At 39.1% G+C, this 18655-nt stretch overlaps 1 protein-coding gene across 3 annotated transcripts in view; it reads left to right on the top strand.

Moving 5' to 3' along the window:
- The window catches only part of arhgef10la (Rho guanine nucleotide exchange factor (GEF) 10-like a), a 389757-nt gene extending 371620 nt beyond the window's left edge, over positions 1–18137 (top strand). For all 3 annotated transcript variants that reach the window (XM_057845783.1, XM_057845784.1, XM_057845786.1), the window contains 2 exons: positions 6662–6784; positions 10258–18137. In XM_057845783.1, coding sequence (XP_057701766.1) covers positions 6662–6784; positions 10258–10790 — 656 coding nt within the window. In that variant the 3' untranslated portion in view covers positions 10791–18137. The remainder of the gene's footprint in view (positions 1–6661; positions 6785–10257) is intronic.
- Positions 18138–18655: the final 518 nt, after the last annotated feature.

An 18655-nucleotide genomic window follows, 5' to 3' on the forward strand; every position in this document is an offset into this window, starting at 1 on the left:
GGAATGGAAAGATAAGACACAAGATGGATATATACATTCAACATACTGTACATAAGTACTGTATTTGTTTATTATAACATTAAATCAACAAAATGGCATTAACATTAACATTGTTAAAGTGATCCATGGATAGAAAGACTTGTAGTTCTTAAAAGATAAATGTTAGTACAAGTTATAGAAATCATATATTAAAACCCCTCTTAATGTTTTTGTTTTAATAAAATTTGTAAAAATTTTAATTAAAAAATAGACCTTAGCTCACCATTGTTGATGTCAATAATTACACAATGGTGCTTAGACCCATAAAATCAGTCACACCAAAGCGCCAGCAGAGGGAGACAAAAAACACAAGTAACAAGTGGATATTATAGTGTGCTGTCATTTTAATCTGTTTGAAGGGGGCATGTGGGTTAATTGCGTCATATATTTAAACATGATTAATTTTTAAAATTAATTACCGCCCATTAACGCGATAATTTTGACAGCCCTAATTATAACGTAACCTTAAGTATGGTATTATTTCACATTAACCAAGGCCGACTCAGCCTATACGCAAACTATGCAGCTGCTTAGGGCCCCTGACCACTAAGAGCCCCCAATCTGGCAACCTCATTTTATACGTTGTTAATAGAGCATCGTGAATAATGTGTCGCACATTGCCGTTTATTGGTGCAAACATCCATTTTCTTGTCATCACAATCTAGCAACCTGGGGAGTGACATTGAACCTGCTTTGCAATGATTGGTGCTCAAACTTGCTTGGAAAATAGATGCACGAATATGTCGAAGAGAATTTATCCTTCTGGAGCAGCATCTGATTAATATTCAAAATATGGACGTATGGGTTGGATTGCATGTATGGGTTTCACAGTGCACTGTGACGAAAAATATGGGCCCCTTGGCATTATTTTGCTTAGGGCCCCCATATGACCTGGGCCGGCCCTGACGTGAACGTACCTCATAAGTATTACTTAACCTTAATTAACCATTAATGAATGTTTTTGGACCCTTATTGTAAAGTGTAGCACATGTGTCCCTTAACTAAAAAATTATAAATGCATAAGTTAACAAACCCCAACCCTAAATAGGCATTTTTTTTTTTTTTTTTTTTTAATTTCACCAAACTATGTTAGTCTGGTTATGCATTAACTAATGTTAATTAATATATTACTAAATGTTAAACAAGGGATTATATGAATTGTTGTAATGTTACTTAAACATTATTGTTTTACAATGCATTAACTAATGCATTAACTTAATCAGGGCCGGCCAAGGCCATTTGGGAGCCCTAAGCAAAATAATGCCAAGGGGCCCATATTTTTGGGCCACCCTTTCGTCAGTGTACTGTGAAACCCATACATGCAATCCAACCTATATGTCCATATTTTGTATATTAATCAGATTTTGTTGCACTGTATTCTTCAAACTTCTCACCCCAAATGATTGTCAGTACTTGCAGTAGATAACTTCTTTCTTTCCGCTTTTAGAAAAAAAGTTTGGCGTTTAGGAACAACTTTTATTTATTTAAGCTTGTAATCAAGTATCAAAACTCACAAAAGTCAAATAAAGCAAACTGTAGTAAACAAAATAGAATATAGATTAAACAATTGCCAGACTGCCCCCTATCTGGGCCCCCCTAGTGGTCAGGGGCCCTAAGCAGCTGCATAGTCTGCGCATAGGCTGGGCCGGCCTTGAACTTAATGCATTAACTCATGTTAATTAATATTTTAATAAATGTTAGATAAGGGATTAAATGAATTATTGTCATGTTACTTAAACATGAGTTATTGTCTAAAAATGCATTAACTAATGTATTGTTGTAAAGTGTTACTGTATTTTCAATATAATTTACTCACAAATCATATGCAAAACAGATCAAATATCAAAATGTACAGGTTTGACTTGATGATAATGATGAAATAGGGTGCAAAAAAGTAGATATCCCTTAAGCATGTTTTACTTTTTACAATACGATACAAATTAAAAATAAAGAAACGCAACGCCTGTCTCCACCGTGCATCAAAACTCCCGTCTTCTTTCCCCTACTTTGTATTTCGGGGAGACTCTCAAGAGCGCGCACTCCCGCATGAGAAAAACGGGCGACCCGAGGGTCTTCCGGCCGGCGCGCCTACTTGAAATATGCAAGAGATACAAGGGGGGAGTGTGGGAAGGTCGAGCCAAGGGAGGCAGTCTGGAGCTTTGGCCCTTGGGGCCAAAAAAGTCTTGCTTCGGGGTTCACAAAAGGCAGCAGACTTCCTTTGGAGTTGTCGTCTTGCGATCACAAGAGCTTTGGCGTTTCAATTAGAGGCATCTTGCTGAAAGTTCTATAGATAACTGGGCCACAATGGGAGCTGACAGTCGGAAATGCGGAAAATAATGGCGTAACAAAGCATGTTTTTAAGCCCTTTGTTAGCAGCCTGGAAACACGTGGTTAATAATAACACCGTACGAGTGTGCAATTATCTCATTGACATGCACAAACACACACGTCACATGATAATGCACAGTTACCACTTGATCACTGACTAAACAAATGTGAAGGTTTTTTTTCAAGGGCTTCAAGTATGTAAACCATTACTTGATACTTGATTCCTAATAGAATTATGTGCTTTCTGTTTTGTTGGAATTTTTTAACTCTTTGGTGCTAATATGGTTCTTTCTGCTGTCAGGTCAGATGGGCCAGTTTAGATCAGAGTGGGGATACAACAAAAAACATATAATATATGAGTAGAATAGAATGGAGGCGACGTCAAATAATATAATAATATAGCCTATAGGCCAACAAAACATCCAGTCTGGTGTTTGCGTCGATGTGATTGTGTTGTAGTCTGAGGCTCAACTCCCATACATCGTCCGCTACAGCTAACGCTAATGCATTTAACTAGCATTTGCAACATCAAAATTCAAAACTACTAACATAATCAAAACATAGACATAATAAATTAAATACAAATATAAATAGAGAAATAATTAAAAATAAATTTGATCGTATTGTAACTCCACTGTTGCATACATATGAGACACTCAGTATTATACAGTATACCGCTATCCAGCAATCCTCTGAACTTTAGTTTAATATAAAATATTTTAGGTAATATGAGTAAGACTTCATTAACTTGCCGTTTATAAATTGGCCGACCTTGGCTGACGTCCTTTACATAGAGCAATATATTTAAGCAAAATTTATTAAGCCATTCAGTGTGTCACATTTGCTTTATTATTTTTTTTAATGAATAATTTCAACATTCCCGCAACTAGCCTTTGCGGCGTTCTCTTTTGACTCTCAGGCTCTTGCGAAATACTACTGCTGTGAAATTGAACTAGCTTCAAGTTGCTTCAATTTCCTGCTGCTCCCTGTAATCTTGTCGTACATGTCAGTGTGTCTTGTTTGGTAATATCGCCTCACATTGAAATCTTTAAAAACAGCAACTGTCTCTTTGCAAATGAGGCAAGACACAGTTGTTGTGTATTTTAGTGAAGAAATAGTCCAATTTCCACCTATCCTTGAAGCGTCGGCCGTCACAGTCAACTTTTTTTTGTTGATTGTCGCCATTTTAGAAAATTAGAAGTAGAGGGTCACACGGAGTAATGTTGCTTAGCCCTTAAATCCCTGCAATACGAAGCAATTATCAGAGAATCCCAAAATTTGAAAAATAAGGTCCTAATGAAACTTTTTTTCAAATTTATGAAAAGAAAATTCAAAATGAATATGTGTAATTTTTTTTCTAATGGAACCTGTAGATGCATGTGTTGACTTGCATCCATCATTTTTTTTTTCCAAAAAGAAATGTCAAAATTCTAAATTAGTGTGAAAATCATGAAATTTTAAGTGTATCAAATGTGATACATTTGGCAATAAGGGTTTGAAGTGCTACTGCCTTTTAGTGGGTAAATGAGGAGCAGCATTTCGTGTGTAAGCTGGTTGCAGTACTGCTGACCAATTTATTAAGTCTGTGTGCGGGCCAGATGTTACTGATTTTATGACAGAGGCTGGGGGCCGGATTAAATTTGACCACGGGCTGCATTTGGCCCCCGGGCCGGACTTTGGACATGTCTGATCTAAAGTCATCCTCTGAAGAGTCTCCAACATCCAAATTATGGGTAATTAGGTCTTCCAGGATTTGATGGCAAATTATTTGCGTTGTCTAGTTATTTAAATTGGCAAAAAACATAGTCTATATTGCCACAATGTAAAAGATGTAGTGCTGCAACAATTAATCGAGTAACTCAAGTATTCGATTAGAAAAAAATATTCGAATTAGATTTTGCTGCTTTGAGTATTCGTTTACCGTAATTGTAATGGTATATTTTGAAAGTGTTTGATTTTAGTTTTATTGATTTGTGTGGATACACTGCCCTCTAGTCTGCCTCATTTCACATGGCTGAATCCAGCTGCTTCCCACATAAGCTAAGGTGTTGTTTGAGCTAATGTTTTTTTAAATACATTCATAATTTAGTTTGTAAGTATATTTAGCCTTTTTTTTTTTCAGGGAAAATGTGTCTGAAACATTTGTTAAGAGACTTCTGGGGAAAAAAAAACATTAGCATTTTGTAGCATTTAAGCTAGTGGAATTTTTCTATTTAAGTTAGCAAAAAAAAAATTTCCAATTAAATTTTGTTGCTTCGAGTATTCGTTTAATTAAAGTTGCGTTGTAATGGTTTATTTGGAAAGTGTTTGCATTTAGTTTTATTGATTATGGTGGATACACTGCCCTATGGTGTGCCTCTTTTCACATGGCTGAACCCAACTGCTCCCTGTTAAGGCCAACGTAAGCTAAGTTTTTGTTCGCGCTGTTTTTTAATGCATTCCTAATTTAGTTCATAGGTATATTTAGCCGTATTTTGTGGGAGTATGTGTCTGAACCATTTAAGAGCATGGGGAAAAAAAAAAAAAAAAAACTAGCATTTTATAGCATTTAAGCTCGCTGACTTTTTCAATGCAAGTTAGCCAACTGAACTTTTGTTGTACATAGATCCTCATTTTTTAGAAAAAATGTATACCGTTTGAGGCTCAGCTCAGGTATTTTTAATTTTTCATGTTCCTTATCCGATTACTCGATTATTCGAACTAACTAGTCCATCGATTAATCGACTACTAAAATATTCGATAGCTGCAGCCCTAAAAAGATGTCAGATTTCTGACCATGCTCCAAATTTCCAGTCAAAACTCAGTTTCCAAAAAATACTGTAGTGTCATGTAATTGAAACATTAACATACCGTTTAAAGCATTTGTCTTGTTGCTTTAATGTTGGTAACCCACAATGCATTGCTAACTACAGTTATAAACTGTTTAACACAAAAACGGTATTTTAGTGTTCAAAATTGGCCGTAAATTTACAGCAATTTTTTATAGTGCAGGGTAGTAGGTGGGTCCCACACTTTTTCTCTATGGCGTGGCTCCCGGGGCGTGACCTCCCCGCTGCCTGGGCTGCCGGCCGCAGGAGTGGGGGGAGGTCGGGGCTCTGATCTCGCGTCGCCACGTGGCGGCTCCTCGGCATTCTCCTGCTTCCGCCTTCCCCTCTCTTCTCTGCTGGGGTATTCGCCCTGCGCTCCGTCGCGGGTAGCTAGCCAGATGCCGGTGTGTCGACTGGGTGTCGCCTGCTCCGGCGGGGAACCCTGTCCTGCCCTGGGCTTGGTGGGCCGTTGGGGGTCCAGTGGTATGCCGTGCCAGTTGGGGGGCTGTGGCTCGTGGGCCGGGTGGGTGGTGGGGTGGGCGTGGGGTTGGTGGTGTGTCCCCTCTTCCCATCCCTGAAGGCCGGTTGATGGGGACGTGGGTGGCCCGGGGGACCACCCTGGATCCCTGGGGGTTGACAATGGCTCCTTTGCCGGGCTGCGACAGGAAGGATGAGCTGCGCTGGCTCTAAACGCCCGCCCTCCCTCCCTGGGCTGGCTGGGTTGGGGCCATGGCCGTGGGGTGGTTTTCCCTCGTCTACGTGGCTGTCACATGTTTGATGGGGCTCACACACGGCTGGATGTGATTGGGCAAGCTTGGGAGGGGGGCCTCGGTGCCGGGATTGGCAATGGGGCAGCGTATGGTCGGTTGCCAATGGCATTACACTCACAAGTGATTCAAACGGTTACTGGTTTCTAGATCACAGAGCTGATTTGTGTACACTCCACCCCTCCCAATCACTTATCTTATAGACACCCCCCCTTCTTCATCTAGCTGACGATAGCCTCAACATATTCATAGTTAGTGTAGGCTTTCAATGTATTTCTTGTTGTTGTTTGTGCTTTTTTCTTTCTTTTCTTTCCTTCTGTTCCCCCATAACCCCTTCCTGTTCACTGCTTTGTCTTAATAAACAAGGTATCTTGAATGATCACAACGGGAATATGTCATACTCTCAATGTGAAACATTTCAACTGTTCTGTCCAACCGAACACTTAGACTTCCATTCTCCGTGTCAAAAAGCTGAACAGGGCACGTTTAATAAAGTATAAAAAAATAAAATAAAAATAATACAATTTAAAACATCTTTGACTGTCCTTAAAAGTGCAATATAAATCCAGCGCATCATTAATCATATAGACGTCCAATCCATTTTGACTGGGAGGGCAATCAGTGGCCGAGAAATGAATAAATAGTTATAATAGTAGTGGTAATAGTCATAGATTTGTAGCTGAATTTGTCATATTGCCTCTCCTGGTTTTTATGTTTCAGTTCCAGAAAGCATGCGAGTTACCAGCCTGCTCATCTGTCAAGGACTATTGTGGGTCGGCACCGCCCAAGGCTTCATTGTCACTCTTCCTGTTCCCAAACTGGAGGGCATACCAAAAATAACAGGTAATCTCGACAAAAATGCCTTCATTTCACGTTCCCTAAAAATATAGTTTCCAATACAACAGGTCATTCCTAAAATGACTGTCATTCACACTTAAACAGGCCAGTCCTGAAAACAAAATTTAAGCTTAGCTCATGTCTAGCAATCACAAATAATTGCCCAAAAATCAATTCAATGACCAAAAAGGCTTATTATAAAGAAGAACAGATTATTCCGATACAAAAAGGTCAAATCTCCACAGGAGATAATTGTATAGCCCCTGACTTAAAAACTCAGTTCATTATTATCACTTACTGAGCAAGCTAGCATAACTCAGGCTAATGACAGAGCTCATGATGTTACAGATGTAGTTAAGTGTTTATTATTATCACTTCCAGAGCAAGCTGGCATAACTCAGGCTAAGGACAGATTTCATGATGTTCCAGATGTTTGTCAAGATAATAATCAGAAAAGGACATGTTGTTTTCCAAATTAAAGATCACCTCTAGGGGGAAAAAAAACGGTCATTCTTAAAATAATAAAACACTCCAGAAATGACAAGAAAGCAACTGGCGGAGTATTCTTTTCTAAACTTAAGTGTGGTGGGTTCGAACACCCGTCCTGGTGATCATATCGAAGTGTCTCTGATCATAAAACCAAAACCTGTTTTGCTCCTGAACCTACGGCGCCCCTAAAGGGACATCTGCAGAAATAAATTTAAGCAATATGGTGCGGACCAGAAACTATCTGTTAGCCAATTGTTGTAAACATTAGGATTGTATAGCATTTAAGCTAGCGGCCTTTTGCTATGCAAGTTAGCCAATTCTTGTAAACATTAGCATTATTTAGCATTTAAGCTAGCGGACTTTTGCTATGCAAGTTAGCCAATTGTTGTAAACATTTGCATTTTATAGCATTTAAGGTAGTGGACATATGTTATGCAAATTAGCCTGTTGTGACAATGCAAGGCTGTTGTGACAATGCAATTCTATAATGCTCATGTTTACCAGATAATTTCTGGTGCATTTAACATATTAATGTCACACTGCTGTTGCCATAGTTGTGTGCTCCCTGTGGGTGTGGTTATACAGTAAAAAGGAACCTCTGTGATGAGTCGTGTGCACATGTGATGAGAAGCACACTGAATGAAGAAGTGTTGTTCCACTCAAGTCTCAGCCCTAAATGTACTTTGATTGAGGAAGTACTGTACATAACTGTGCACACTAGAAACAATCTGGTGTACACAATACAATCTGGTGTGCACCAGATTGCTTAAGTTTTATTTCTGTCGATGTCCCTTTAGCGGCTCTGTATAAACTGCATCTTCAGTAGGTGAATGAAGAGATAGTGTCAAAGCACAAAGATTACCTAGAAGGTAGAAAACTTTTATACAGGTGAAAGACTGTTTACATTCCTAAAAGAAGAATAGAATAGAATAGAATAGAACACCTTTATTGTCATTATAGAGAGTAACTAGAGTAAAGCGTCGCTAATATAAAAACAAAGGTTACACTGTACACAGATTGGGACTAAAGTGAATAAGTGACTAGAAAGTGGTGATGTAGTGATAATATAACAGTGGGTATTTGACAATTTACAGTACTCGGACAAGGAATGAGATGGCTGACTTAGTTCAAATGACAGTTTGTGCATAGATACAGTGGGGCAAATAAATATTTAGTCAACCACCAACTATGCAAGTTCTCCTACTTGAAAAGGTTAGAGAGGCCTGTAATTGTCAACATGGGTAAACCTCAACCATGAGAGACAATGTGGGGAAAAAAAAATAAAATCACATTGTTTGCTTTGTCAAGAATTTATTTCCAAATTAGAGTGGAAAATAAGTACTTGGTCACTACAAACAAGCAAGATTTCTGGCTGTCAAAGTGGTCTAACTTCTTCTAACGAGATCTAATGAGCCTCAACTCGTTACCTGTATCAATGGCACCTGTTTTAACTCATTATCGGTATAAAATACACCTTTCTACAACTCAGTCAGTCACACTCCAAACTCCACTATGGCCGAGACCAAAGAGCTGTCGAAGGACACCAGAGATAAAATTGTAGACCTGCACTAGGCTGGGAAGACTGAATCTGCAATAGGTAAAACACTTGGTGTAAAGAAATCAGCTGTGGGAGCAATTATTAGAAAATGGAAGACATACAAGACCACTGATAATCTCCCTCGATCTGGGGCTCCGTGCAAGATCTCACCCCGTGGCGTCAAAATGATAACGGTGAGCAACAATCCAAGAAGCACACGGGGGGACCTAGTGAATGACCTACAGAGAGCTGGGACCACAGTAACAAAGGCTACAATTAATAACACAATGCGCCGCCAGAGACTCAAATCCTGCACTGCCAGATGTGTCCCCCGGCTGAAGCCAGTACACGTCCAGGCCCGTCTGCGGTTCACTTGAGAGCATTTAGATGATCCAGAAGGGCACTGGGAGAATGTGTAATGGTCAGATGAAACCAAAATTGAACTTTTTGGTAGAAACACAGGTTCTCGTGTTTGGAGGAGAAAGAATGCTGAATTGTATCTAAGGAACACCATACCCACTGTGAAGCATGGGGGTGGAAACCTCATGCTTTGGGGCTGTATTTCTGCAAGTGAAAATCTCCTTCCAGCAGCAAGGGCATTGAAGATGATACTTGGCTGGGTCTTTCAGCATGATAATGATCCCAAACACACAGCCAGGGCAACAAAGGAGTGGCTTCGTAAGAAGCATTTAAGGTCCTGGAGTGGCCTAGCCAGTCTCCAGATCTCAACCCCGTAGAAAATCAGTAGAGGGAGTTGAAAGTCCATGTTGCCCAACGACAGCCCCAAAACATCACTGCACTATAGGAGATCTGCATGGAGGAATGGGCCAAAATACCAGCAACAGTGTGTAAAAAGCTTGTGAAGATTAAAGAAAACGTTTGGCCTCCGTTATCGCCAACAAAGGGTACATAACAAAGTATTGAGAAGAACTTTTGGTATTGACCAAATACTTATTTTCCACCATGATTTGCAAATAAATTCTTTAAAAAAAAATCAAACAATGTGATTTTCTGTTTTTTTTTTTCCACATTCTGTCTCTCATGGTTGAGGTTTACCCATGTTGACAATTAAAGGCCTCTTTAATATTTTCAAGAGGGAGAACTTGCACAATTAGTGGTTGACTAAATACTTATTTGCCCCACTGTATTGATGTAACAGTGCAAAAACGCTATAGAGTAACTGCAAATATTGCGAATGCAGTACCCAGATCATACAGTACATAGACTGAGGCAGATATGTGAGAACATATTACTGAGTGAGATGCATGTGACAGTGTTATAGCATTAGCAGTGCAATGAAAGTGACATTATAGTGCAAGATAATAATAATAAAAAAGTAGTTTTCCCAAATAACTACAAAATAATAGTAACTGGTTATTCACAAAACAAAAGACCCATGAAATCCCCCTTATACGAGGTGACCTCCTCATCTGAGTGCTTTCACCTGGTCCAGGTAAAGGCAGAGTCTCCCTGAATGCCCACTGCGGACCGGTGGACTTCCTGACGTCCATCACCAGCACTTTGTCCCCGAACCTCCTGAAGAGGGACTCGGTAGCTGACGGGCCGGACTCTGCGTGCGGGGGCGAGGATCCCAGTGACGCGTCCTCCCAGGAATCCCTGCAGCAGCCGGGTGAGGGCCGCGCGCGGGGCCGCGGTGTCCTGCTAAGGTACAAGCTCCGCTCCACATCTGGACTGCCCGGGCGCCCGCTGACGGCTGACGAAGCGTCCGACTCGTCGCTGGAGTCCCTAGAGCACAGCGTTGAGGACGGCTCTATCTACGAGCTCAGCGACGACCCCGAGACGTGGGTGCGGGGGCGCCCCTCAGAGAAGGACGGCAGGGGCAGGGATGGGGTGGTCTCGGCCGCCGTGGTCTCTGGAGGGCGGGGCTTCCGGAGGCTCCGAGAAGGTGCTCCCGCGGCTGCTCGGACTGGCGGGGATTCCTTAGAGAACATTCTTATGGTTTGGCAATTGCCTTTGACTGTTTAATTTATAACAACATACTTAACTTCTAGTGAAATTACATAGCATTCCAGATGAATAGTATGTTTACTCATCTTGGCAGAAAGATGTGATCATAAGGGAAGCACTTTGCCTTGTTTTTAGCGTTGTTGCCATTGCCCAGCCTCAGAATAACAACTGAATTTTCCCACATATCACAAAACATTCTTATTCATAGAAACAAGTCATTACAGAGTAACAACAATTTCCCAAACAGGCAAATTGCACAAAAACTGGTATTTACCAAACAGTCGATTAGCCGACAATTTTTAAAAAACTCAGTCTTTACAGTTTGTGGTTGCTGATTTCAAATCTGTTATTAGTTTTTATTTCCTGTATGCTTTACTTTTCCTGCAATTGGCATTTTTGTTATTCTTATATAGTGGTACCTTAAGATAAGAAAGCTTCGGTGCAAGAAAAATTCATTTTACGAAAAGTTTTTCGAAGCTTTTCGCTCAATATTCCGAAGAATTGTTCATCAAACAAAAGATAATACGCACTCTAATAGATTATTCCCACTCGCAACAATCCAATGATGTAACTATGTTTGACTATAAATGTAAACAAATAATTAAATATACCGTAATTTTTGGACTTTTTCCCTTCATTTTGAATCCTGCTATTTATAGTCCAGTGCAGCTTATTTGTTGATTTATTTGGGTTAATAGGTAACTTTTTTTAAAGCAGTGTCATAAGACTGTCATAAGACCGTCATAACTATGACATGACACTATCATCGGTATTACTGAATGCTTATGTCATTAACTTATTTCACTAAATCCATTTATGTCTACTTTGAATATTTTACATCCATTTAAAAGTGACACAATTTGCCAGATAACACTAAATAACATCTGTTATAAACCTTGCTTAATGCTCATGACAGTGTCATGTCATAGTTATGATTGTCTAATGACAGTCTAATGGCGTCACTGTCAAATAAAGAGTTTAACAAATACCATAACTAGCAATTAATGAAACAACTGGAACAGTAACTGAAGAAATATTAAGTACAGAACATGTATTTTGATTGTTTTGATTTGATTGATCTGTAGCGCTGCAATGCATGCTAGGAGGCATGTAAGACGACAACAGTTTTGACAGCAGGTGGCAGCAGAGGTTCACTGTCCCCCCCAAGGGAGCAGTGAAGGCCAAATGAAGCTTCTTGAAGCAATGAAGCTTTGTAGCCAATTGGTTCAAAGCTTCATGGTGGTTCATTTGGTCTTATGGTAGTCTTATGATGTTGCTGTCAAATAAATGGTTACCGGTTCATATCTTTTGGTATGAATACCCGATAATACAGTGAGGGCAGCTGCGGCTTACCATCCAGTGAGGCCGTTTTTGTGCCAAATTTGGTGGGTGGCGGTTTAAGTTCAGGTGCGCCTTATAGTGCGAAAGTTATGGTACACACCACAATGTCCTACACTATGCTCATGTATATGAAAACAACATGAAGCAAACAGCAAGATGAAATAACAAGCAACGGCTACCAAAGTTAGCTCGTCTTTTAGCACTCTTTGTTTGCTATGAGCTCCAGTCGTCATGTGATAACGTCTGTAGAAGAGCTGGAACCTAACAAATTAGATCAGGGGTCTCCAAACCGGTCCTCGAGGGCCGTTGTGGGTCATGGTTTTTGTTCATACTGACCAAGCACAGACCTTTTAACCAATGTGGTTTCTACTAAAACAAGCAGCACCTGACTGCAATCAACTGATTACACTTATAAAACACCAGATTGGTGAAAAGGTTTGGTCTTGTTTTGTTGGAGTAAACCCTGCACCCACTGCAGCCCTATGTGGAATATTTTGGAGACCACTGAATTAGATACACTTAAGCACCACTAGGGGGGTACAACAGACAGGCAATCAAAGGACATGGCGATAAATTTAATGTGATGTTTAAGTAGAGCTTGGAACGAATTAGGCGATTAAAAAAACATGATACGAAAGCCACTCCGGAACAAACTACTTTCTTATCTTAAGATTTCACTGTGTTAGTGTTATTTAATGCAGATTCGTCATATTTTCACCGAGAACTAAATCAACTTTTCAGTCCTTTGCATAGTTACCGTACTGGCCCAAATATAAGACGGTGTTTTTTGCATTGAAATAAGACTGAAAAAGAGGGGGTCGTCTTATATTCGCGGTCTAGACATTATACCCATTCATGACGCTAGATGGCGCCAGATATCATTGACGCGATGTTCTGTCATGACAGATCTCAGCTACTCTCAAGTTTAACCAGTTTGCATTATTTTATTGCTATGTTTTTCCTTATTCAGATTAGTTTCAAGATTACAGTTACAGTTACACTTCACTTTGATAGTTAATGCAGATATTACAATTTTGTTGTTTTATCACAATAGATTGGTTTATTTACATATCAAAAACCAGGAACCATTCATTTACGAAAGTGATTGCACATTAGTTTACATATTTAAATGTTCAGATATTAAGATTTGAATGAGGCAAAATAACATGATTTTTCTTTCAAATATATTGTCATAATCATATGTTTCAGTTGTACTGTAATTATTTTCTGTATAAAAATTAATTTGGTGTTCAAAAAGTCTTTTTTCAAACTTGAGTCTTGAGTCGTCTTATATTCGGGCCAATACGGTATATATTTTTGAATTGTTTTCAACATTAGCTTTTCACCGTTGACTAATTTTAACATATCGTCACAATGTCCTTATTGTTGGTCTCCCGTATCTGCAGTTTGTCTAAAACATAGCGTAACGTGTTACTTTGTAAGTGACATTATATCAACAGGTAAAAATGCTCAAAAATCAACAGGAATATAGTTATACCAACTATCTCAGCAAAGCTAGCATTGCAATTTATCCCAAAATTGCATTTTTTAGTTTTGCAACATAATGCTTTTTGGGTGTTTTTTAAGTGCCAGCTATATACCCACCACTTTGTTATAGTATTGCTGTGCAATAATTTTGCATTGCACAACAAAAATTGAAATCTTGATTTGCACAAAAGGTCAGATTTGAATTCAGCACCACCCAAATTACGTCAGAACAACTGCAGGTAGTCCCCAGGTTACTACGTACTCGACTTACGCAATTTCGACTTTTCGACGCCGGAGTCTCGTCCGCCTTTTGTCTCTGGTCTTTTTAATTTTTTTAGTCACACAAACTACCTAATTTAAACTTTACTTCCTTCGCTTTGACAATTTGTAAAGCTATAACACAAATATGTACACGTCTGTTCGAAACGACACACATTTTAACAATAACACACACGACACAAAACAATTGGTGTTCAAACGTCCTTCTAGCTGCTCTGCCCCCCCCCGGCTTTGGAATTCACCACTACCCGACCTCAGGAACACCGACTCACTCCCCCTTTTTCAATCCAAACTCAAAACTCACCTGTTCAGACTAGTGCTGCAACGATTAATCGATTAACTCAAGTATTCAATGAGGACAAAAAAAAATTTATATTCAATTTTGCCGCTTCGAGTATTCGTTTATTTAAAGTAACGTTGTAATGGTTTATTTTGAAAGTGTTTGCATTTCGTCTTATTGATTTGGGTGGATTTACTGCCTTCTAGTATGCCTCAATTCACATGGCTGAATCTAGGTGCTCCCTGTTAAGACCAACATAAGCTAATTTTTGTTTGAGCTAATATTTTTTTTTAATTCATTCGTAATTTAGTTAATAGGTATGTTTAGAATATTTTTGTGGGAATATGTGTTTCAACCATTTAGAGCATTGTAAAAAAATTAGCGGACTTTTGCGATGTAAGTTACCCAATTGTTCTTTTGTTGTACATAGATCCTCATTTATTTATTTTTTTAATACCGTTTGAGGCTCAGCTCAGGTAATTTAATTATTCATTTTCCTTATCCAATTACTCGATTATTCGAATTAGTGGTTTATCCATTAATCGACTACTAAAATAATCGATAGCTGCAGCCCTAGTTCAGACTCGCATATCCATAATAAACCCTGATTTCTTTGTGTTTTACTGTTCTGCTAATTATTTTCATCGATTAGTATTTTTTTTCGTTTTAAATGTTCTATACTAAATTGTTTTTAATGTTTTTAGTCTTTCATTTTTCTGATTGTTTTTTTAAATGATTGTATGGTGACCTTGAGTGCCAGAAAGGCGCCGTCAAATAACATGTATAATTATTATTATTATTAAATTCAGTAGATTAAATTAGCCTAATTTGCTTCACAAAAGTCTGCTAGCTTAAATGCTAATGCTAACGTATTTACAATTCTAGTAGCAAATCGCTCTCATGTCATTCCACAAACAGTAGCTCTAAACTTAATTACAAATGAACGCACAAACATATATTAGCTAAAACAACTTACAGCCTAAAGTGGGCCAAACCAGAGCGTAGCTATCCTTTCATCCATGTGAGACGTCTGAGTGGTCCTGTAAGGAAGCATTATTGAACGTCCAGCAAGATCCAACGCTGCCACTAGAGGGCAGTGTATCCTCCACCATTAAACAAAATACAAAACATTTGGACTTTTTGGATAGTTCTTTTGATTTTTTAAAGGGATAATTCCGACGTAAGTGTAAATTCGGGTTTCGTCGCCAACATAGGAACGTAACTCATTCGTAACCCGGGGACTAACTGTATGTTGACCCATGTTCTCATTGCAACAGCTACACTACTTATGAACTAAGAAATATCTAAAAAGAACGTTATTTATGAAAGGTAAATGAGGAAGGTAAAACCCACTTGAAAATATTAGAGAGGCCTGTAATTGATAACATGGGTAAACCTCAACCATGAGAAACAGAATGTGGGGAAAAAACCCAGAAAATCACATTGTTTGATTTTTAAAGAATTTATTTGCAAATCATGATGGAAAATAAGTATTTTTGTCAATACCAAAAGTTCATCTCAATACTTTGTTATGTACCCTTTGTTGGCAATAACGGAAGCCAAACGTTTTCTTTTACTCTTCACAAGCTATTCACACACTGTTGCTGGTATTTTGGCGCAGATCTCCTCTAGTCCAGTGATGTTTTGGAGCTGTCGTTGGGCAACACGGACTTTCAACTCCCTCCACAGATTTTCTATGGGGTTGAGATCTGGAGACTGGCTAGGCCACTCCAGGACCTTGAAATGCTTCTTACGAAGCCACGTCTTTGTTGCCCTGGCTGTGTGTTTGAGATCATTGTCATGCTGAAAGACCCAGCCACATCTCATTTTCAATGCTCTTGCTGATGGAAGGAGATTTTCACTCAAATTCTCTCGATACATGGCCCCATTCATTCTTTCCTTTACACGGATCAGTAGTCCTGGTCCCTTTGCAGAAAAACAGCCCCAAAGCATGATGTTTCCACCCCCTTGCTTCACAGTGGGTATGGTGTTCTTCGGATGCAATTCAGTATTCTTTCTCCTCCAAACACGAGAACCTGTGTTTCTACCAAAAAGTTCTATTTTGGTTTCATCTGACCATAACACATTCTCCCAGTCCTCTTCTGGATCATCCAAATGCTCTCTAGCGAACCGCAGACGGGCCTGGACGTGTACTTTCTTCAGCAGGGGGACACGTCTGGCAGTGCGGGATTTGAGTCCCTGGCGGCGCATTGTGTTACTGATAGTAGCCTTTGTTACTGTGGTCCCAGCTCTCTGTCGGTCATTCACTAGGTCCCCCGTGTGGTTCTGGGATTTTTGCTCACCGTTCTTGTTATCATTTTGACGCCACGGGGTGAGATCTTGCATGGAGCCCCAGATCGAGGGAGATTATCAGTGGTCTTGTATGTTTTCCATTTTCTAATAATTGCTCCCACAGTTGATTTCTTTACACCAAGCGGTTTACCTGTTGCAGATTCAGTCTTCCCAGCCTGGTGCAGGTCTACAATTTTGTCTCTGGTTTCCTTCGACAGCTCTTTGGTCCTGGCCATAGTGGAGTTTGGCGTGTGACTGACTGAAGTTGTGGACAGGTGTCTTTTATACCAATAATGAGTTAAAACAGGTGCCATTAATACAACTAACGAGTGGAACTTCTTTAGAAGAAGTTAATACTTATTTTCCACTCTAATTTGGATTTTTTTTTTTTTTTTTTTAATCAAACAAGGTGATTTTCTGTTTTTTTCCCCCACATTCTGTCTCTCATGGTTGAGGTTTTACCCATGTTGACAATTACAGGCCTCTCTAATCTTTTCAAGTAGGAGAACTTGCACAATTGGTGGTTGACTATATACTTATTTGCCCCACTGTATATCTGATTTAATGTTATTTCATAACTTAAATCATTGGTTGCCATTGACGGTAATTGACGTTTGGATATCTACTAGTGACCAAAATGAAAAAAAAAAACAAAAAAAAAACAATTAGCATCAGAGGGTTAACAATTCCCACTCCAAATGGATTGGACGTCTATTGCAGTCAATGGCACTGATACATGATCATTCAAAGCTAGACATCCCAGTTAAAAACAAATGTCGTTCATATGAATATATAAGGGAAACCCTTTCTTAAGCTTTGTTGGTGTTTGACAAACAGCTTGAAATGTGCGAGACCGCCCCCTGCAGGACAGGTGTTGGACAATGCTGAAAGCGTACGATTTAAAGCAAACGGGGCGAAGACTCGCCAAATTTGTGAAAGTGAACCATGAGACTCCACTAAACTTTGTTGCACATATTTGTAATGCTCATCTTTTTGTTTACACTAGAATGCTTTGAACGTGTAGCACTTATGTGTTGTAGGATTTTTTTCTTTCTTAGGAAAAAAGATGACTTGGATTTGAAATGTTCTTTGAAAGTCCCTTGAAGTGAAAATAAACATGTTAACAACTGCGGTAACTAAATGAGGCTTCCAAGATTCTGACAAATGTGGTGTATTTTTTCCCCCCCAATCCCCACACCCTCCTCGCTTGGCCAGCGATCTGGAGGGGACCACAAAAATCTTTTCACTAGCACCCCACTTACACACACCCTATTCAAATTCAAAGTCCTGCTACAAGTATTCTTTACCTTGGTTCCTTTTAGAGCAACACTAGGTAACTTCAGTTTTGGTTGATCATATACGCGGCCATCAGTTGACAAGAAAACCTCCCCAGACTTGGTGCCACACCTTCCCTCTGGAGTATTTAGGAGGCCAACCCATAGAGCGTGACTTTCACTATTCACTGTGATAAACTCAAACACGCTGTGTTCTAACGCCGGATTTAGGTGGAAATAGGAAGGTTTTACTGCATACAAGCAGGCAGTAGTGTCTCAAGAGTGATTTGGTTGACGATTCAAGGTAGCACCATGCATGCATTTTGAAACATTGTGAATACAATGAAATGAATGGGAAAAAAATAGCTTTATTATATTTATTGATAAATATTTACATAAAAAGAATGTTACCTGCCCTTTTTTTTTTTCTTTTATTGATAAATATTTACATAAAAAGAATGTTACCTGCCCTTTTTTTTTTTCTTTTAACCAAGAGTCTACACTGTTTTACGTTCATATCTGCAGAAATTCCGCAATTTAAGCATATATTTGCAAGAATTTTCAACTTAAAAAGCTCTTTGGTGACGGCCGCCATGTTGGATTAAACAATACCACAATTTTGGCTTGAAATATTCCCATAAAATGAATGATAACTGCCTGTTTTCTTCTTTTAACCAAGAATCCAGACTGTTTTACATTCATTCTATATAAATTCCCCAATTTAAGCATTTATTTGCAAGAATTTTCAACTTAAAAAGCTCTTTGTTTCATGAAAGCCGCCATGTTGGATTTAACAATACCATAACTTTGGCTTTAAATATTCACATAAAATGAATGATAACGGCCCGTTTTCTGCTTTTAACCAAGACTGTTTGACATTCATAACCATAGAAATTCCGTGATTTAAACATTTATTTGCAAGAATTTTC

The sequence above is a fragment of the Corythoichthys intestinalis genome, chromosome 9 (assembly GCF_030265065.1).
Source record: "Corythoichthys intestinalis isolate RoL2023-P3 chromosome 9, ASM3026506v1, whole genome shotgun sequence".
Classification (NCBI taxonomy): domain Eukaryota; kingdom Metazoa; phylum Chordata; class Actinopteri; order Syngnathiformes; family Syngnathidae; genus Corythoichthys; species Corythoichthys intestinalis.